General features: G+C 41.3%; 1 protein-coding gene across 6 annotated transcripts in view; it reads right to left on the bottom strand.

Annotated features, from left to right (window-relative positions):
• Nucleotides 1-13,834, bottom strand: part of st3gal3b (ST3 beta-galactoside alpha-2,3-sialyltransferase 3b) — a 63,035-nt gene that overhangs the window by 34,418 nt on the left and 14,783 nt on the right. For 5 of the 6 annotated variants that reach the window (XM_018734793.2, XM_018734795.2, XM_018734794.2 and 2 more), the window contains 3 exons: nucleotides 13,114-13,161; nucleotides 9,896-9,938; nucleotides 7,830-7,922 (listed from right to left, as the gene is read on the bottom strand). In XM_018734793.2, coding sequence (XP_018590309.1) covers nucleotides 7,830-7,922; nucleotides 9,896-9,938; nucleotides 13,114-13,161 — 184 coding nt within the window. The remainder of the gene's footprint in view (nucleotides 1-7,829; nucleotides 7,923-9,895; nucleotides 9,939-13,113; nucleotides 13,162-13,834) is intronic. The other variant, XM_018734796.2, reaches the window with a different exon arrangement.

Genomic DNA, 13,834 nt, shown 5'->3' with positions numbered 1-13,834 from the left:
AAACACAAAAATTCAAGAGTGTCAGTGGGCCCCTGACAGAGATGGACAACCAGAAAGAAAGGGGAAAAAAAAAAAACTGGCCAAAATAAACGGCCTAATTATGGGGTGTTTCCAAGGGCAGCCAGCTTTTTTTCCCCCCCAACTGAAGGAGGGCACATGGGGTGAGACCAGTTATAAATAATGACAGGGCAGATCTTCAGTCGTGGTTCTGCCCGTCACACACAGGGTCCCAAACAAGGGGCCAGAACCCATTGTGCTCATTTCCTCACGGTCATCTCTCATTAGGGGCCATATTTTCCTAACCGCCCTGCTTGGGTTCAGCCCAGACATTTGATTTAGGACTCCAATCCAAACAACCTGTGGGGCAGGAGAGGGTGCTGAAAATTAGCTCAACTGTCTGGAAGTCAAGAGTGAAGAGAAAGAGTTGGAACACAGTGCTATAAGATGCCTTGCTTAGAAAATGAAGTCGTTCTTCAGTCAAATCTTACTGGCCTAGTAGTTATTTATCCTGCTATATCGTAAACTGAGATAAGCGAACCCAAATGAGCCGCATTTTCCCCAAATCAAACAAGGTAAATCCAAGGTGTTACCGGCTACTTATCTTTACTGAGAAGCTACTTCAGCAGTGGAGGGCTGGCCTATAACACATCCCATGCTACCCAAAGTAGATTATCACATGTGAAATGGATGAGAGTTTGAGTGCCCCCCCCCCAGTTAACAACTGACAAACTCATCAAAACATGAAACTGTAAATGTAACCCCTTAACATTTTCCTTACATTGAAAAGCCCTTTTTGAGAAGCTGATGACTGGCACCAACAGTACAGCTGCATGGGGCCCTTTCACTATGAACAGGTGGACACCATGAGGCATAGCGATCTGAACTGTTAACTAAATCGGCGATGAGCTAGACTACTACGTATTTAAACTGCTCACCTCTAGTCATGACTTAAAGTAGGGTCTCGCAAACCAAAGCCAAGTAAATACAGGTGTGGTATCAAGTCCCCTAGAATGACAAAATGGGCTTGATGCAAACAAACTAGTCTGCGGTCCCATCACTTTTTGTTGACTATGATCAGAAAAGCACCAAAAGAAACCACCGAATACCTATCGCTACAAAAACAACCATGCGGAATTTTTCTGAATTTCAGCGCACAGCTGAGATGAAGACCAGATTTCCCCAAGAGTCCGGGTACCATTCAGCACGCTGCGTCCAGGACATCAAAAGAAGGGCAACAATTAACAGATTAATACAGACAAAACAGTTATGCAGATAGGCAAGTTATTTCCTTTTGGCAGTGTCACAGTCAGGTAGGTCTTTAATCACTGTTGGCCTTCTGCTCCATGATGCTGACTGGTCTGTTCACGGGTGGTTCAATGCAACAGACCAGAAAGGCTGCCCATCTCTGTCTACCAGGTGGTCTCGACTGCTTCAGATAAGGTGTGGTAGAGGGAACTTGAGGACAAGGTCACAACTCCCATTGACCACAGCAGGGTTCATAAACTCTAAAGCGTGGGCTGTTCAACTATTTCCTGAGTAACGGGAGTCTAAGTGGACTTTTATTTGAGCAAATGTTTTTGTTAAATACTCATCGGGCCATTACAGTACAAAAATAATTTACAAGTTCCAAAAATAACCAAGTACTTTTGCTAGCAAAGAACAGCAAACATTTTCTGCACAGTGATTGCATTTTCATCCCTCTCCCATTTACAGTGAAACAATTAACGCCCTTATTTAAGCATCAAAGATGATAAAGACATACAAAGACTGCATATGCTGTAGTCTACTGGAACAGGAGATGTGCTTTAATATTACAAATCGGCAAATGGCGATTTAGCAGAAATCATGCACCTTGCTCTTACAGCACTTCTGCAACAATGGAGGGGATGAATTGAGCAATGATCACATAAGTGTGTTGTTTACCTCTATTGACCACACTAGGAAAAAACAACAACAGGATGTTTGTCAAAAGCAGTAAGAAATTGATTAAAAGATCACACAGTCACAAGAAAAGACAGATAGAAAACATGCCTGGATCTGGCCTACTAATAGCTGCATTTCACTCAAACTTGCCATCTTGTTTAGAGTCAACAACAAAAAGAGATGGGCCAAAGCTCTGTCGGTTAACGGTGGGTACAGAGGACAGTGCACAGCGAGCTCACATGACGGACTCCAAAATCTTGCATCTTCACTGGAAAATTTGGGACTCCACATTCTCTCACGCACTTGACCTGGCCCTGCTCCTTGAGGGTCACCCTAGGTCACCCAGACCAAATCTGATCCCCACTCAAGTCAGGAGGCATGCCCTAATCACTTCATCACATCAGAAAAGATTTGCTTATTAAAGTGAACATTTTTTTTCAACTGCCCATAGTCATCAATTTCTCTTTGACTGTCAAATAAATCTTCATTAACTGGTTACTTCACCTCCTCTAAGAAACTACAGTACCAATTATATGGCAGGAAATTAACACACACAGAAATCTCATCAATATGTACAGAAGGAAATAAAAAGGGGAAAAACCCCACAGCACATCCTTCAACTGAGGCTGTTAACCAGAGCAAGATCCAGACTGGAATCTGAACACCTTGTCAAATCTCAGGGGTGCCTCACGGTTAGGGAAGGAACCAGAAAAGTTACACAGCCAATGGGCTCCATTAACATGACAGATAAGGCTGGTGTGCTGTGGGAACAGCCTGAACAGCACAAGCAGACCTGGGAACCAGAAGCCTGAGAGTCCACAGCACACACACACACACACACATATACTGCTCATATACACACAGTCTACAATAAAGAGGGTTCTGCCATGGAACTTACTGAGCTTTTAGCCTGATGTGAACACAAACTGCCGATTGTGAGAAAGAGGGAAAACTTTCAAATATTTAAAAACATAGATAGATAGATAGATAGATAGATAGATAGATAGATAGATAGAGATAGATAGATATTTTTCAAAAAGAACAATGGCAATTAAAGCTCTCAGAACATGACCACTCCCAAACTAGTGATCTGCATGTTCACCAGGAAAAGAGAATAGAAGAGCAATGTGATGATAAATCAGAGAAGTCCTCTTTTGCCACCTGTTGGCTTGATGTAACAAAAAAGTGACTAAGGCACCACCACTTGCGTGGAGTTTAAAAAAAAAAAAAAAAGAATTTGAAAGTACACATGGAGTCGGACAGTGAGGTCCAATCGCTTACTTAGTAACTGTCAGTTCATTTCATGGCCAAAGTTCTTATTCAGTCCCAGATGATATTTTCTTGATGAGCTCTAACTCACTCACTGCAACTGACTAGAGTCTTCAATTCACATACTTGAAGTACTTCTTAATGACAGCCCACCACCCCACTGCAAAAAAAAAAAGAAAACTTTGTAAGAGATTACTTCCTTACAAGTTTAATTTCAAGAAATTACCGGCAAATTAGCTGTGAATTATATAAATAGAAAAATAGCTGAGCACCAAGTTCAGGAATGTCTACAAAACTATTAACTAATGAACTTAAAGGCTTCTGGCCTGACTTTGCCAGACACACACCTGTTGCTCATATGGACCTAGACCACTGAAAGAAAAACACACACCAATTTACATAGCTGCACACATTATTGTACAGCCACTCAATCAAAATCTTGATGACACTTTAGAGAATTCATACCCCACTGATTTTACCTTTTTGTTAACCTGTATATTTCTAGATAGCAGAAGGGAGGGCAAGGTACAAAAACATGGACCAAAATGCTTTCCAGCTGAAGTCCCACAATGGCTCCTTGCAATGCACACATTCAAGTTATACATTTTCCGAAATATCTTTCATTTCATTTTCAATTATTAATTTTCTTCACTATCCTATTTTATAAAATTCTGTCTTTTGTAAGGGAAAACTGCATCTTAACTGAGCCAGTAGTGGCCAGTAAAATGCACTCAGACAGAGCAAAAACAAAAAAAAAAAAGAATGAGGCCAACAAGAACAGAGAATTTTTTTTTTTCTTCAGTGATTTTAAATGTTTTCATTTTATTGTTGTTAATACAAACGTTAAAATAAGTATTAAAAAAAGACATGCAAGAGACACAATAAAATGAAAAATATATATTTTTAAATGACAAAAAATTTAAAACCACATTAAAAAAGCAAAATTGAAGGGTTTAGTGTTTAAAGTTCTGCATTCTATTTTATTGTGTTATAGTACAGGTGGTCCCCACTTTACGATGTGGGTATGTTCCCTGAAACCAATCATAAGTCTTAAATATTCTAAGGCGAAAATGCATTTAATACACGTAATACAGACCCCTGCGTGGCAGACTGGGAGATGCGGATTGCTGTCGCTGCCCAGCATTGGGAGACAGTATAGCTCTGCGTATCACTTGCCCAGGGAGAAAAAAATTTCAAAATTTAAAATTCGAAGTACAGTTTCTATACTGAATGTCTATTGCCAGCTCACCATCGTAAAGTCGAAAAAAAATCACAAGTCGAACCATTGTAAATCGGGCACCACCTGTACTTAAAGATAAAGAATTTACACTGAGTTTTGAGTGAATCTGAGAGGGGCTTGGAAACAACTGGAATTTAACCCATAAGAAATAATTGAGTAATTTCACTATCCAGTTTTTTGATATCGGCCGATTTTCAAGAAAAAGCTGGGGCTGGTTAATGGAGTATACATGCTTTGAATGAGCTAGATTTCAGCAAAGGAATGAAATAGTGCTAATGATGGAAGGTACAGCACAACAAAACAACAGAACCACCTCTCTTATCGCAAGAAAGACCACAGAGCCGTAGATTACTGTTAACTGGCTGTAGGACGGAGGACAAATGCAGGATAGGAGGATAGAAGCTATGAATAGTACCATCACCCAACGGTAATGACTGGAGAAATGCTACTAGCTTGTTCAATAGTTTCTACTTTCGATTCAGCCAGCTAATGAAATTTCACCTTTGCATTTACGGTTAAAGATGAAACAGAGATAACTTTAAATTTCACTTCAATCATAAGATTTATGCTGTTTAATAATAGACATCATAACTGGAAAAAAATAACATCTACACAAACAGCAAGCAGGAATAATGAAGACCAAAGAGTCAAGACATACACACAAAGAAAGGCTGGTCAAATGAAGGAGCTCCGATTGTGATCAATGATCCTTTTTCACAATCATCTGAATGCAAACATTTAGGATGACAGAAAAGGCCAACAAGGAAACTGTAACAAGCGGGGGGGGGGGACATGAATGGAATTTCCAGGCAGTGCTGAGCAGCATCATAGGAACAACCAGTTCCTTACCTCTTGCCCTGAACTTAGGGAAAATGGGGACTGGAGGGCAACGGGTGTCTCAAGCAAAAACAGTTCCACTCTGAACGATTACATTCCGTTCACCATGCATGTTTATCAGTACATGCTCTTGTTTGTGATGACTAATGCGTCGCTCCATCAAAATGCAAATGGTTACATCCAAGAAGATGGCTGAAGCAGGACGGCCTTTAAAACTTAATACACATCCATTCATCTCAATTTGCCAGGGCCCCTTAAATTTGTCGTACGCTATTAGAAATGCAATGACCAGATCAGGGTCCGCCGTTTCTGCCCTTATACGCTATACACACAAATGCGTCTTTGGTATTACAATTTCAATTTGTTTTCGCGTTGAGGAACAGAACACGTCTCCGATATTTATAAAGATAGTTAAAACAGGACAAGCTTTTAAAGCTGGATACGTATACAGTCATTTGTCTCAATTAGCCTGTAGCTTTCTCGTAAATTACTCAAAGTGTCCCAATCTGTCGAAATCCTTGAATGTTCCATTTGTAACCTTGCTCACAATAAACAGAAACCAAGCTGGGGCATTATAAATTGTTGTCTTTACATCCTATCAGGTTTCACGGTCTCTTCATCATTGCATAAAGACTTAACAAAGAGACAACAGAAGCAATATAATCAGTTAGCGATTTAAGTGAAAGTGGCAACTCTATCCCCCATGGGTGTCCAGGGACTGTCACTTGACACATGCAGTAACTGAACAAACCATTCAGAGACGCTATAAACACTGCCTTGGTTAATGGTGATGCAGTTAAACCTTTCAGCCTTCATTCAACGATGGCTCCAATCCTTGAGTCGATAGCGGCTCTGGTAGGATTTTCTCAGTGAATGGTATCTTTGGAATGGCACCATGACAGGTCCCAGGGGTAAGTAATTTGGCCCACTGGTCATACACTTTTAATGTCATGTGTCTGGTCTATTTCATCCATCCCAAAAGACGGTCCAGAGCATCTTCTGCTCTTTGTTCTGACATCACTGGGCAGCTAGCTTCTTGGCACCACAGTTCTGCTTCTCTGCAGCTAGAACAGAGATCCTGCAAGACCTTGTTTTTCAGTCAAACAATGTACTGCTACAACTAAGTGATGCTGCTATCTATCTGATTTTGAAATACAGCAAAGATGTCCTAACCACACCAAATGCGAATGACATATGAAAGCAGGAGCAAGCTAGCTAAGCTTAGTGACATATGTGACACACTGCCCCATACTACTAGGAGCTCTGCTTACAGAACTGTGCCATGTAAAAGACAGTCAGTACTTAAAACATTTCACATTTGCCATTAGCAACAGAGGGGATCCAGAAATATTTTGTGCACAGAGGTTTGTAACTTGGCATAACAAGCCAGTGATATCATGGAGGGTCAAAGGAGCATTTCGTTCTGTGTGCCACAAGAGGAGGCAGAGTCATTCTGTCCCAATGGTGGACACGACTGCGGTTCAGACTAATTTCAGGCTCTGCCGTATGGCCTTCTTCAAGGCCCCATGGGAAACAAAGACCTTTGTGGTTGTGTAACAAACAAGGAAATGACTTTGAGTTGTGATTTTTTTTTTTTTTTTTTTTTTTTTTTTTTTTTTTTAAAAGCAAAAGCTATCCATGAATTAACCCACACATTCATTCGGATGAAGGAAGGCTTTCTATCTCATCTGAGATGGGATGCGATTAGCCAAGGGCTGTCATGGCTGCAGCATGACATAGCGTCTCTGTGACTCTGAAGAGCAGCCTGAAGAGGGCGAGGAGAAGAAAGCTGAACGATGAATGAAGTCTAAACAAAAGGAGGTCAGGAGAGGAGGCGTGAAAGGAAACTGTGAATGGGGTCACAGAGGCCAGATAAGGGTTTGAGTACAAGTTTTAAAATCAGAATAGTTGTATTATTTAACCTACACGTTAGTTTTTTCTTGTTTTGGTAACAACAGACCAAAGTTTTACGTAATGTTTTGTGGATACAGATTTTTTACATAGCTCACTTTAAATAAAAACAGTGAAAATGAAGAGAGAACCACAGCACACAGTCACACAAACATAAAGGGAATTAATATGAAGTCTATTTTTAAAATATTAACAGAAATATAAACAGAAGATTTTGTGCACAAGACGCCCATATAATTAACCCAAAATCAAACATCAAGTATACTGTGCAAACTCAATCACAAAATTTATGACCTGTACATGCAATCAAACTACTTTCAAGCAGTATAAATTTCACCTGACACCTGAATTTTTTAACTTAAGTTAGTTTTGCAATAAAGGTGAAAATTATTCGAAAAATTATAAATAAAATAAATCAAACCTCTTTGGATCTGAAAAACTAACGGTATTTCATCAATTTTAAAAAAAAAACATCTAATGAACAAGATATCAGTGGGTGAGATTTGTCTCCTCCAGCTGACCCTCTAAGCAGCAGCTTCAGTCAGACGCAGCTGGTGGCTGCAATATCATAGTTCTGCCACTGTTGCCCCCCCACTGCAAACAAATTTGTGCCAAATGGCGGCAATGGGATCAAGGAGCTTTTACTCACTTTGGGTATATGGCTGCCATCTTGGCTGCTACATAACCAGGCTTGCAGGCTCCTTTACTGAGGTTGCCGTATTTCAGCTTCAGCTCAGGTGGCCTGTGGATGGAAAGGGAAAGGGAGGTGGCAATCAAGCGCTTGACAATGGAGATGGTGAGGGGAAAAGCATTAAACATTTGCTTACAGGTGTAGAAAACTCAGCTGTCCACAGGGTTCAACTCAATATGAGAAGTCGCCATCTTATACACATTTCTCGCTGCTTTAATTCATTGCAAAATATTGAACTGAAATCAAGAATTACTGAAAAATAATTATTTGATGGTGTCAACTGTAGTTACATCTTAATTTGTTAAAACCTAGCAGAAATTTGAACTTTGCAGTCCTTGCCAATGTTTCCAACATTAGGTCTCACTCCCCCAACCCCATCGAGTAATGCCAGAAAACACTAAATTTTTTTCAACAGGCTCCACTATTTACTTTTAAGCCTTATACAGCTACATCCCATCAAGCCTGGAATGTATACAAGCAACATTAGAAGTGATAAAAGTGCTTAAAACAATGTTTTTTCACTCCTTTTTTTTTTTGTGACACAGAAGATCTCCCAGGAAGATGTGAAAATTATTAGATTTTAAATAACAGCTCTCAAACCTAAGCTGTGGACTGTTCATTTCTTTCAGGGTGGAAAACCTTCAAGACAGATACCCTGTGCATTCCTCTTTCAAGTGCACACAGGCACATACACCTATACTGCAAATGGCAGATTCATTCCTTCCTTCATTCCATCCATCCATCGTAGGTAAGCACTTGTCCTGAGTGAGGTCACAGCAAGCCAGAGCTATCCCGGCAACATTAGGCGCAAGGCTGAAGGGGTGGGGGGGTTACACGCCAGACGAGAGGCCAGTCCATTGCAAGTTGCCAAGCAGGACTTAAAGCCCAGACCTGGACAAACCCGCTGTGTCACCACACCAACAGCTTTAATTTGTTCATTAATAACTTCAGCCACATTAGCACCTTCTCAAATAAACAGGGAGGCAAAGAGGTCTGAGGGGCCCAGTCTAGGTCCATGCCTGTACCCAAGTGGAAACAGCTTGTAATGCAGGGCGGGCTGATCACCGATGAAGCAAGACCTGGGTGCTTCTTCGAGGGTTGGTTGGTGGGGCTTGTCAATAGCACAAAATAATGCACTTCGATCTGAGGATGCACGAGCAAGCCTATGATAGCCTTCTACAAACCTGCAGCGCAGAAGCTCAGTGCATAGAGGCAAAAGGCTGTTTATATGGAGAATTTTTTTTTTTTTTTTTTTTTTAAAACCCTGTCGACAACATCCAGATCGTGTATTTTGGCTGCTTATGACACTATGCATTCAGGTCAACCAACAAAAACTGTAGTTACATTACATTTATTCATTTAGCAGACACTGTCTCCAAAGTGACATAAATCTCAAGTTACACATTACCCCTAGAAGAAAGGTGTGGATAAGTAACCATGACAGAAAAAGTATACCTAGGTGAAGTTTGGAATTGCAACTGAAATGAAGAGCCCAGAAGTCTGAAAAAAATTTGCACTGGGACGGTAGGGTATATACCGATCCAGCCACAGGACTGAGCACCGGCATTATAAACACCAAACCACCGTTCGTTCAGCATAAAATTACTGCAGAACTCTATCCAGATCCTATAGGTAATTATAAAAGAATCAAATCCTTCAGCACGTGGATAGTCATCTGACTTGTACACAGAGCGTGGAACTACCCAGTGAACAGATATGACTAATGGATGGATATGAATAATCTGGAGAGACATTGATGACTAAGGGGCTTTCAGAATTCAGACACTTGCCCACCACTAAGGCAGGTGGTTGTGTGAATGTATGGAGCCAGACCACAGCCTACCAGTTATGTGCAAGATGACTCATCACCAGTTGAAAACCATGCAAAACAACCATCTCTCAGAAGACACCAATGTCGAAACTACAGGCTTGCATTCCAGAAGCATGAGCTACCCTTTTAATAAACGGTCAATAAACATAAGACACCAGAAGAGGAAACACATGAAATAAGATAAGGTACTTACAGCTCTTCATCCAGCTTCAGCAAGAATCCCTGTTTATCATACACTGGACAGAAAAGACAAGAGATTAAAATGTAATTAATTAGCAGGAACTTTAACAGGTGTGAGAAGTATGATTGGGGGATACAAAGGTAAAAGAGTGCAATTCCTTTCTCTACACTGAACATGAACAAGTACAATGAGTGGGTGAGGCAAGGATCACCAAGAAAATTTTGCAGCACCCTCCCAGTCAAATAATTCACCATTTCCTTCATTAAAGCTGTGCGTTAGTATATTAGCGGTTGAAGAAGCAGCATTAGGGCAAGTCAGCCAGACATTCTAGAGTAGGTGACATTACGTGTATCCCATTGCAACTGCAGCTCACCTAACCGGGACAGCTCAGCCACAGGTGTGTTTAATGGTCTCAATGAATACAGTAAACCGAGGAAGGGAGAGTTAACAGAGGAGAAGTCTGAAACACCTACCTGAATTACACTGAGAAAAAAAAAGTATTAGTATGTATTAGCTTATGTCTTGGCTACCAGGGTTAGTTGTTAAACAGCCATTTGAACAGGACTGCTCACTCAAACCAACCAAAAAAAACCCACAAAAAGTAAATAGCATGCTACAAAGGTTATACACAACATAATGGCATTGTAATAACAATGTTTGATTGTGAGAGTAGCTTATTTTGCCTCATACTTGATTATTACCCTCACGCACACATCCAAAAGCAATCATTTTCTCATCTTACAGTGAGCAGGCTTTATAATTTCAAATCCAAAATGTGCTCTTGTTTTCCGATTACACAATCACATTTTCATTTCAGTAAAAAAAAAATATTTTCTTTACAAATTGGAATCACCACGGCAGACTGGCATATTTTTAATTTTGTCGTATGTTGCAAAGTAAAATTCTGCTGCTTTGCGCTTACATCTCTTCAGTACAAATCAAGTACAAGGAATGTAGTTCTGCTAAAAATTAAGGACAGCCATTCAATACACCATTCATGCAACTTCATTAAAAATACATTGAGGGGACAGTATGTAAATATTTTATCCCCTAAAAAGTAATTTTGTAATCCTTACAAAGCATCCTGTTATCTAAGCAATCATGCGTGATACTGTGTAGTCAGTTTTCCTACAGCAGAGTAATTGACAGATGTGGAATGAACGTCACACAGCTGGGAAAATAAGCGCCTTTTTTTTCCCCCTCTTCACATCACATTCAGCATTTTAGGAGCCATGAGGGATAATGAGGGTGAGTGGCAGCAAATTACTATGGCTATACACTGGACTGAGACAGTGTCTGTCTGAGCTAAAGGGCATTTCGCCTTGCCTCCTATCACAGCACTACGAATGTGACCTCGTGTCCTTCTATGAGCTATTGCGGCACACATCTAATCCCATTGGATGCATTTGTTCTGACGCTCAACTAATTAAAACAGGTCGCTAGTTCCTTTCCATTGACTGCTGGCAGCAAAACGTGACACCGGTGCATGCAACTGACTTTCCAGTGAATTAATCTTTCCTACATTAACACACAGCCGTGGCATATGTGCGTCCACGCAGTCAAATAAACAAGGATTACGATGTGTACGTGGTCGTGTTTTAGCTCACATCTTGAGCATTTTAAAATCCAATTACAAACCGGCTGTGTTCAGTTTACGCCAAAAATATCAAGACAACAGCTCCTAAAACACTTCTGACACAGTTAACATGACTGACTCTGGCAGTAATTTCCCCATTAGAAGACGACACATTTGATATAGCCATTCTAAAAATTAAAATGAAAATCGATACATTTTCATAGGAACCATTTTCCCAAAATACCCACCTTTAGAAGTTTTAACAGTTAACACACACAATGTTTTTCCACAGCATTTGAACATCACTGCTACAAAGTGTTGATAAGACCCACATCCCATGTGCACCAGTTACTTGAGAAGAGAGAAGAAGTGCAGAGGAAAGTGCTAAGAAACTGCTGCATACGCCAAGTCTTCAGAGCAGTGCTGGAAGAAGGGAGTGAGCAGGACAGGATGTCTCAAGTGTCCATCCTGTTGGGGTTGGAACTGGAGATTCTAGCGTGAGACGGCGAGCCTTGTTAGAGGGTACGGGTGGGACGGGCAGAGCAAGGAGGGCTGAAGACCAGGTGATATGACGCAGAGATGAGCGAGCGTGGAGACAAGCAGCTACCACCGAACTGTGGATTTCAGGGCCTTGAGGCAGGCAAAGCGGGGGAATTGTAGCCGGTAAAGGAACTTTGGCTGGGGTGCGGGCAAAAGGGAGTTCCCCAGTTCTTACAAAGACGGGCCTGAGTACTGTGCCTCCGTAGCAACAGTCAAAGAGATGGTGACCGTGCTGGGAACTGTGGGGGCGGGAGCACCTAGGAAGGCTCAGTAGTAAAACCTCAACAAGTGTTTCTACGATGGCAAGGTCCTCTGGGGAGGTTTGCAGCATCCAGTCTACACTGACAGGGACATTGCTGCCATTCACTTCCAATTGGGAAATAAGCAAAAAATGGCAAAATTTCTTAAAAAACAAACAGATTTTAAAAGAGCAGGGGGATTTCTGTCTCTTGTCATTCTCCTGCTCTGTATACCATATCTGTTAAAGGAGGACGTTTGCAGATGGCACCTTGGGACACGCATTACTGTATTCCCAATAGAAGGGCACATTTCACCATTTAAAACACCCGCAGTCCCAGAGGAAAAGCCAAGGCGTGCCCTGATGCCATCTGAGCAGGTAGGAGTCAGAGGGGCATCAGAACAGAGTCTTTGTAAGACAATGCAAAAGTGTGCAGAGACAGAGAAGCTGGTACAGGGTGGGCTGTTTGTCTAATGCTACACAATGTTGGGAGGTCACATGGCTACAGCTGCGGCACAGACTGCCGTACGTTTCCAAACTCTTGGCTAAGCAGTTGGGCTGCGGTGATTTAAAGAACCCCGTTCAAACAAATGGACTTTGAAATGGACTTTGGGAAAAACACTGATGTTCGGATGCCATCTGTGTAAAGAGGATTATGGGTTAATCTTTAAATCATTACTAGTCAGTGCTACAAGTTAGCAAAATTTCCACAGGCTAGATCCTTAAATTGTAGAAGCGACATCAGTATGGTGAAATGAGCTAAATTTAATGTAAAACACCATCACCGCAGGTCAGACAGTTTTCAGCGCTTAGCAAAGGGACCTCCCAACATGGCCACTAGGACTGAATGTTTCCCGGCGTGTTTTGGGCCTGTACCTGGGCCTACCCCTCGTCCCACGGAGAGCACCTTTTCCACCTCAGCGTCTGCAACACAAGAGCGTGAGTTTAGCAGTGCGGGTGGGTGCGGGCACTACCTTGTCGGCAGAAGCAATGGGGGAGAGGGAAAGCCCACACTCACTTTGCTCGTAGCCCCTGTGGGGGCACAGAAGACACGGCTGCTCTCAAATTTTTGCTGAGGGATTAGTAAAGTTAGTGTTCACATTATATGTACTTGAATCTCTTTTCCCAAGGATATCCCACTGATTGGTCACTATAAATGCTTGTTTCCTCACTGTTTTGAGGTTCCTTTTAAGATTCATGTTTCCATCAGATTATACACAAGTTGATTAAATAAAGGCTGGCAAGATTTTTTCAGCATGCCCCCCAATCAGAGAGTCAATGTTGAATAAAGACAATTTTCTGTTGACCTTTTGAAACCAGACCATTAATCAACTATATAGTAGGTAAATTTGCAGTTTTATGACATACTTTATGTATTACTTTCTTCATCGGCACATAACAGTGGATTCCCCCAATGAATAATAGACAGTAAAAACGTGTTAAATGAAGCAAACTGTTAAATGGTAATTAAGTTGTATGATTTGAATTCAAGATTAGTGTTGCTTGGTTGGATGTAAAAGGACAAAGCTGTGTACAGTTGACCACAGATCAGGCACAGGGGCAGCGTCATGGGTAATCAAAGACCATCCCCAGCGTC

The sequence above is a fragment of the Scleropages formosus genome, chromosome 3 (assembly GCF_900964775.1).
Source record: "Scleropages formosus chromosome 3, fSclFor1.1, whole genome shotgun sequence".
NCBI classification, from domain to species: Eukaryota; Metazoa; Chordata; class Actinopteri; order Osteoglossiformes; family Osteoglossidae; genus Scleropages; species Scleropages formosus.
The sequence above is the reverse complement of the archived record's forward strand: the minus strand, read 5'-3'. Positions and strand labels throughout refer to the sequence as shown.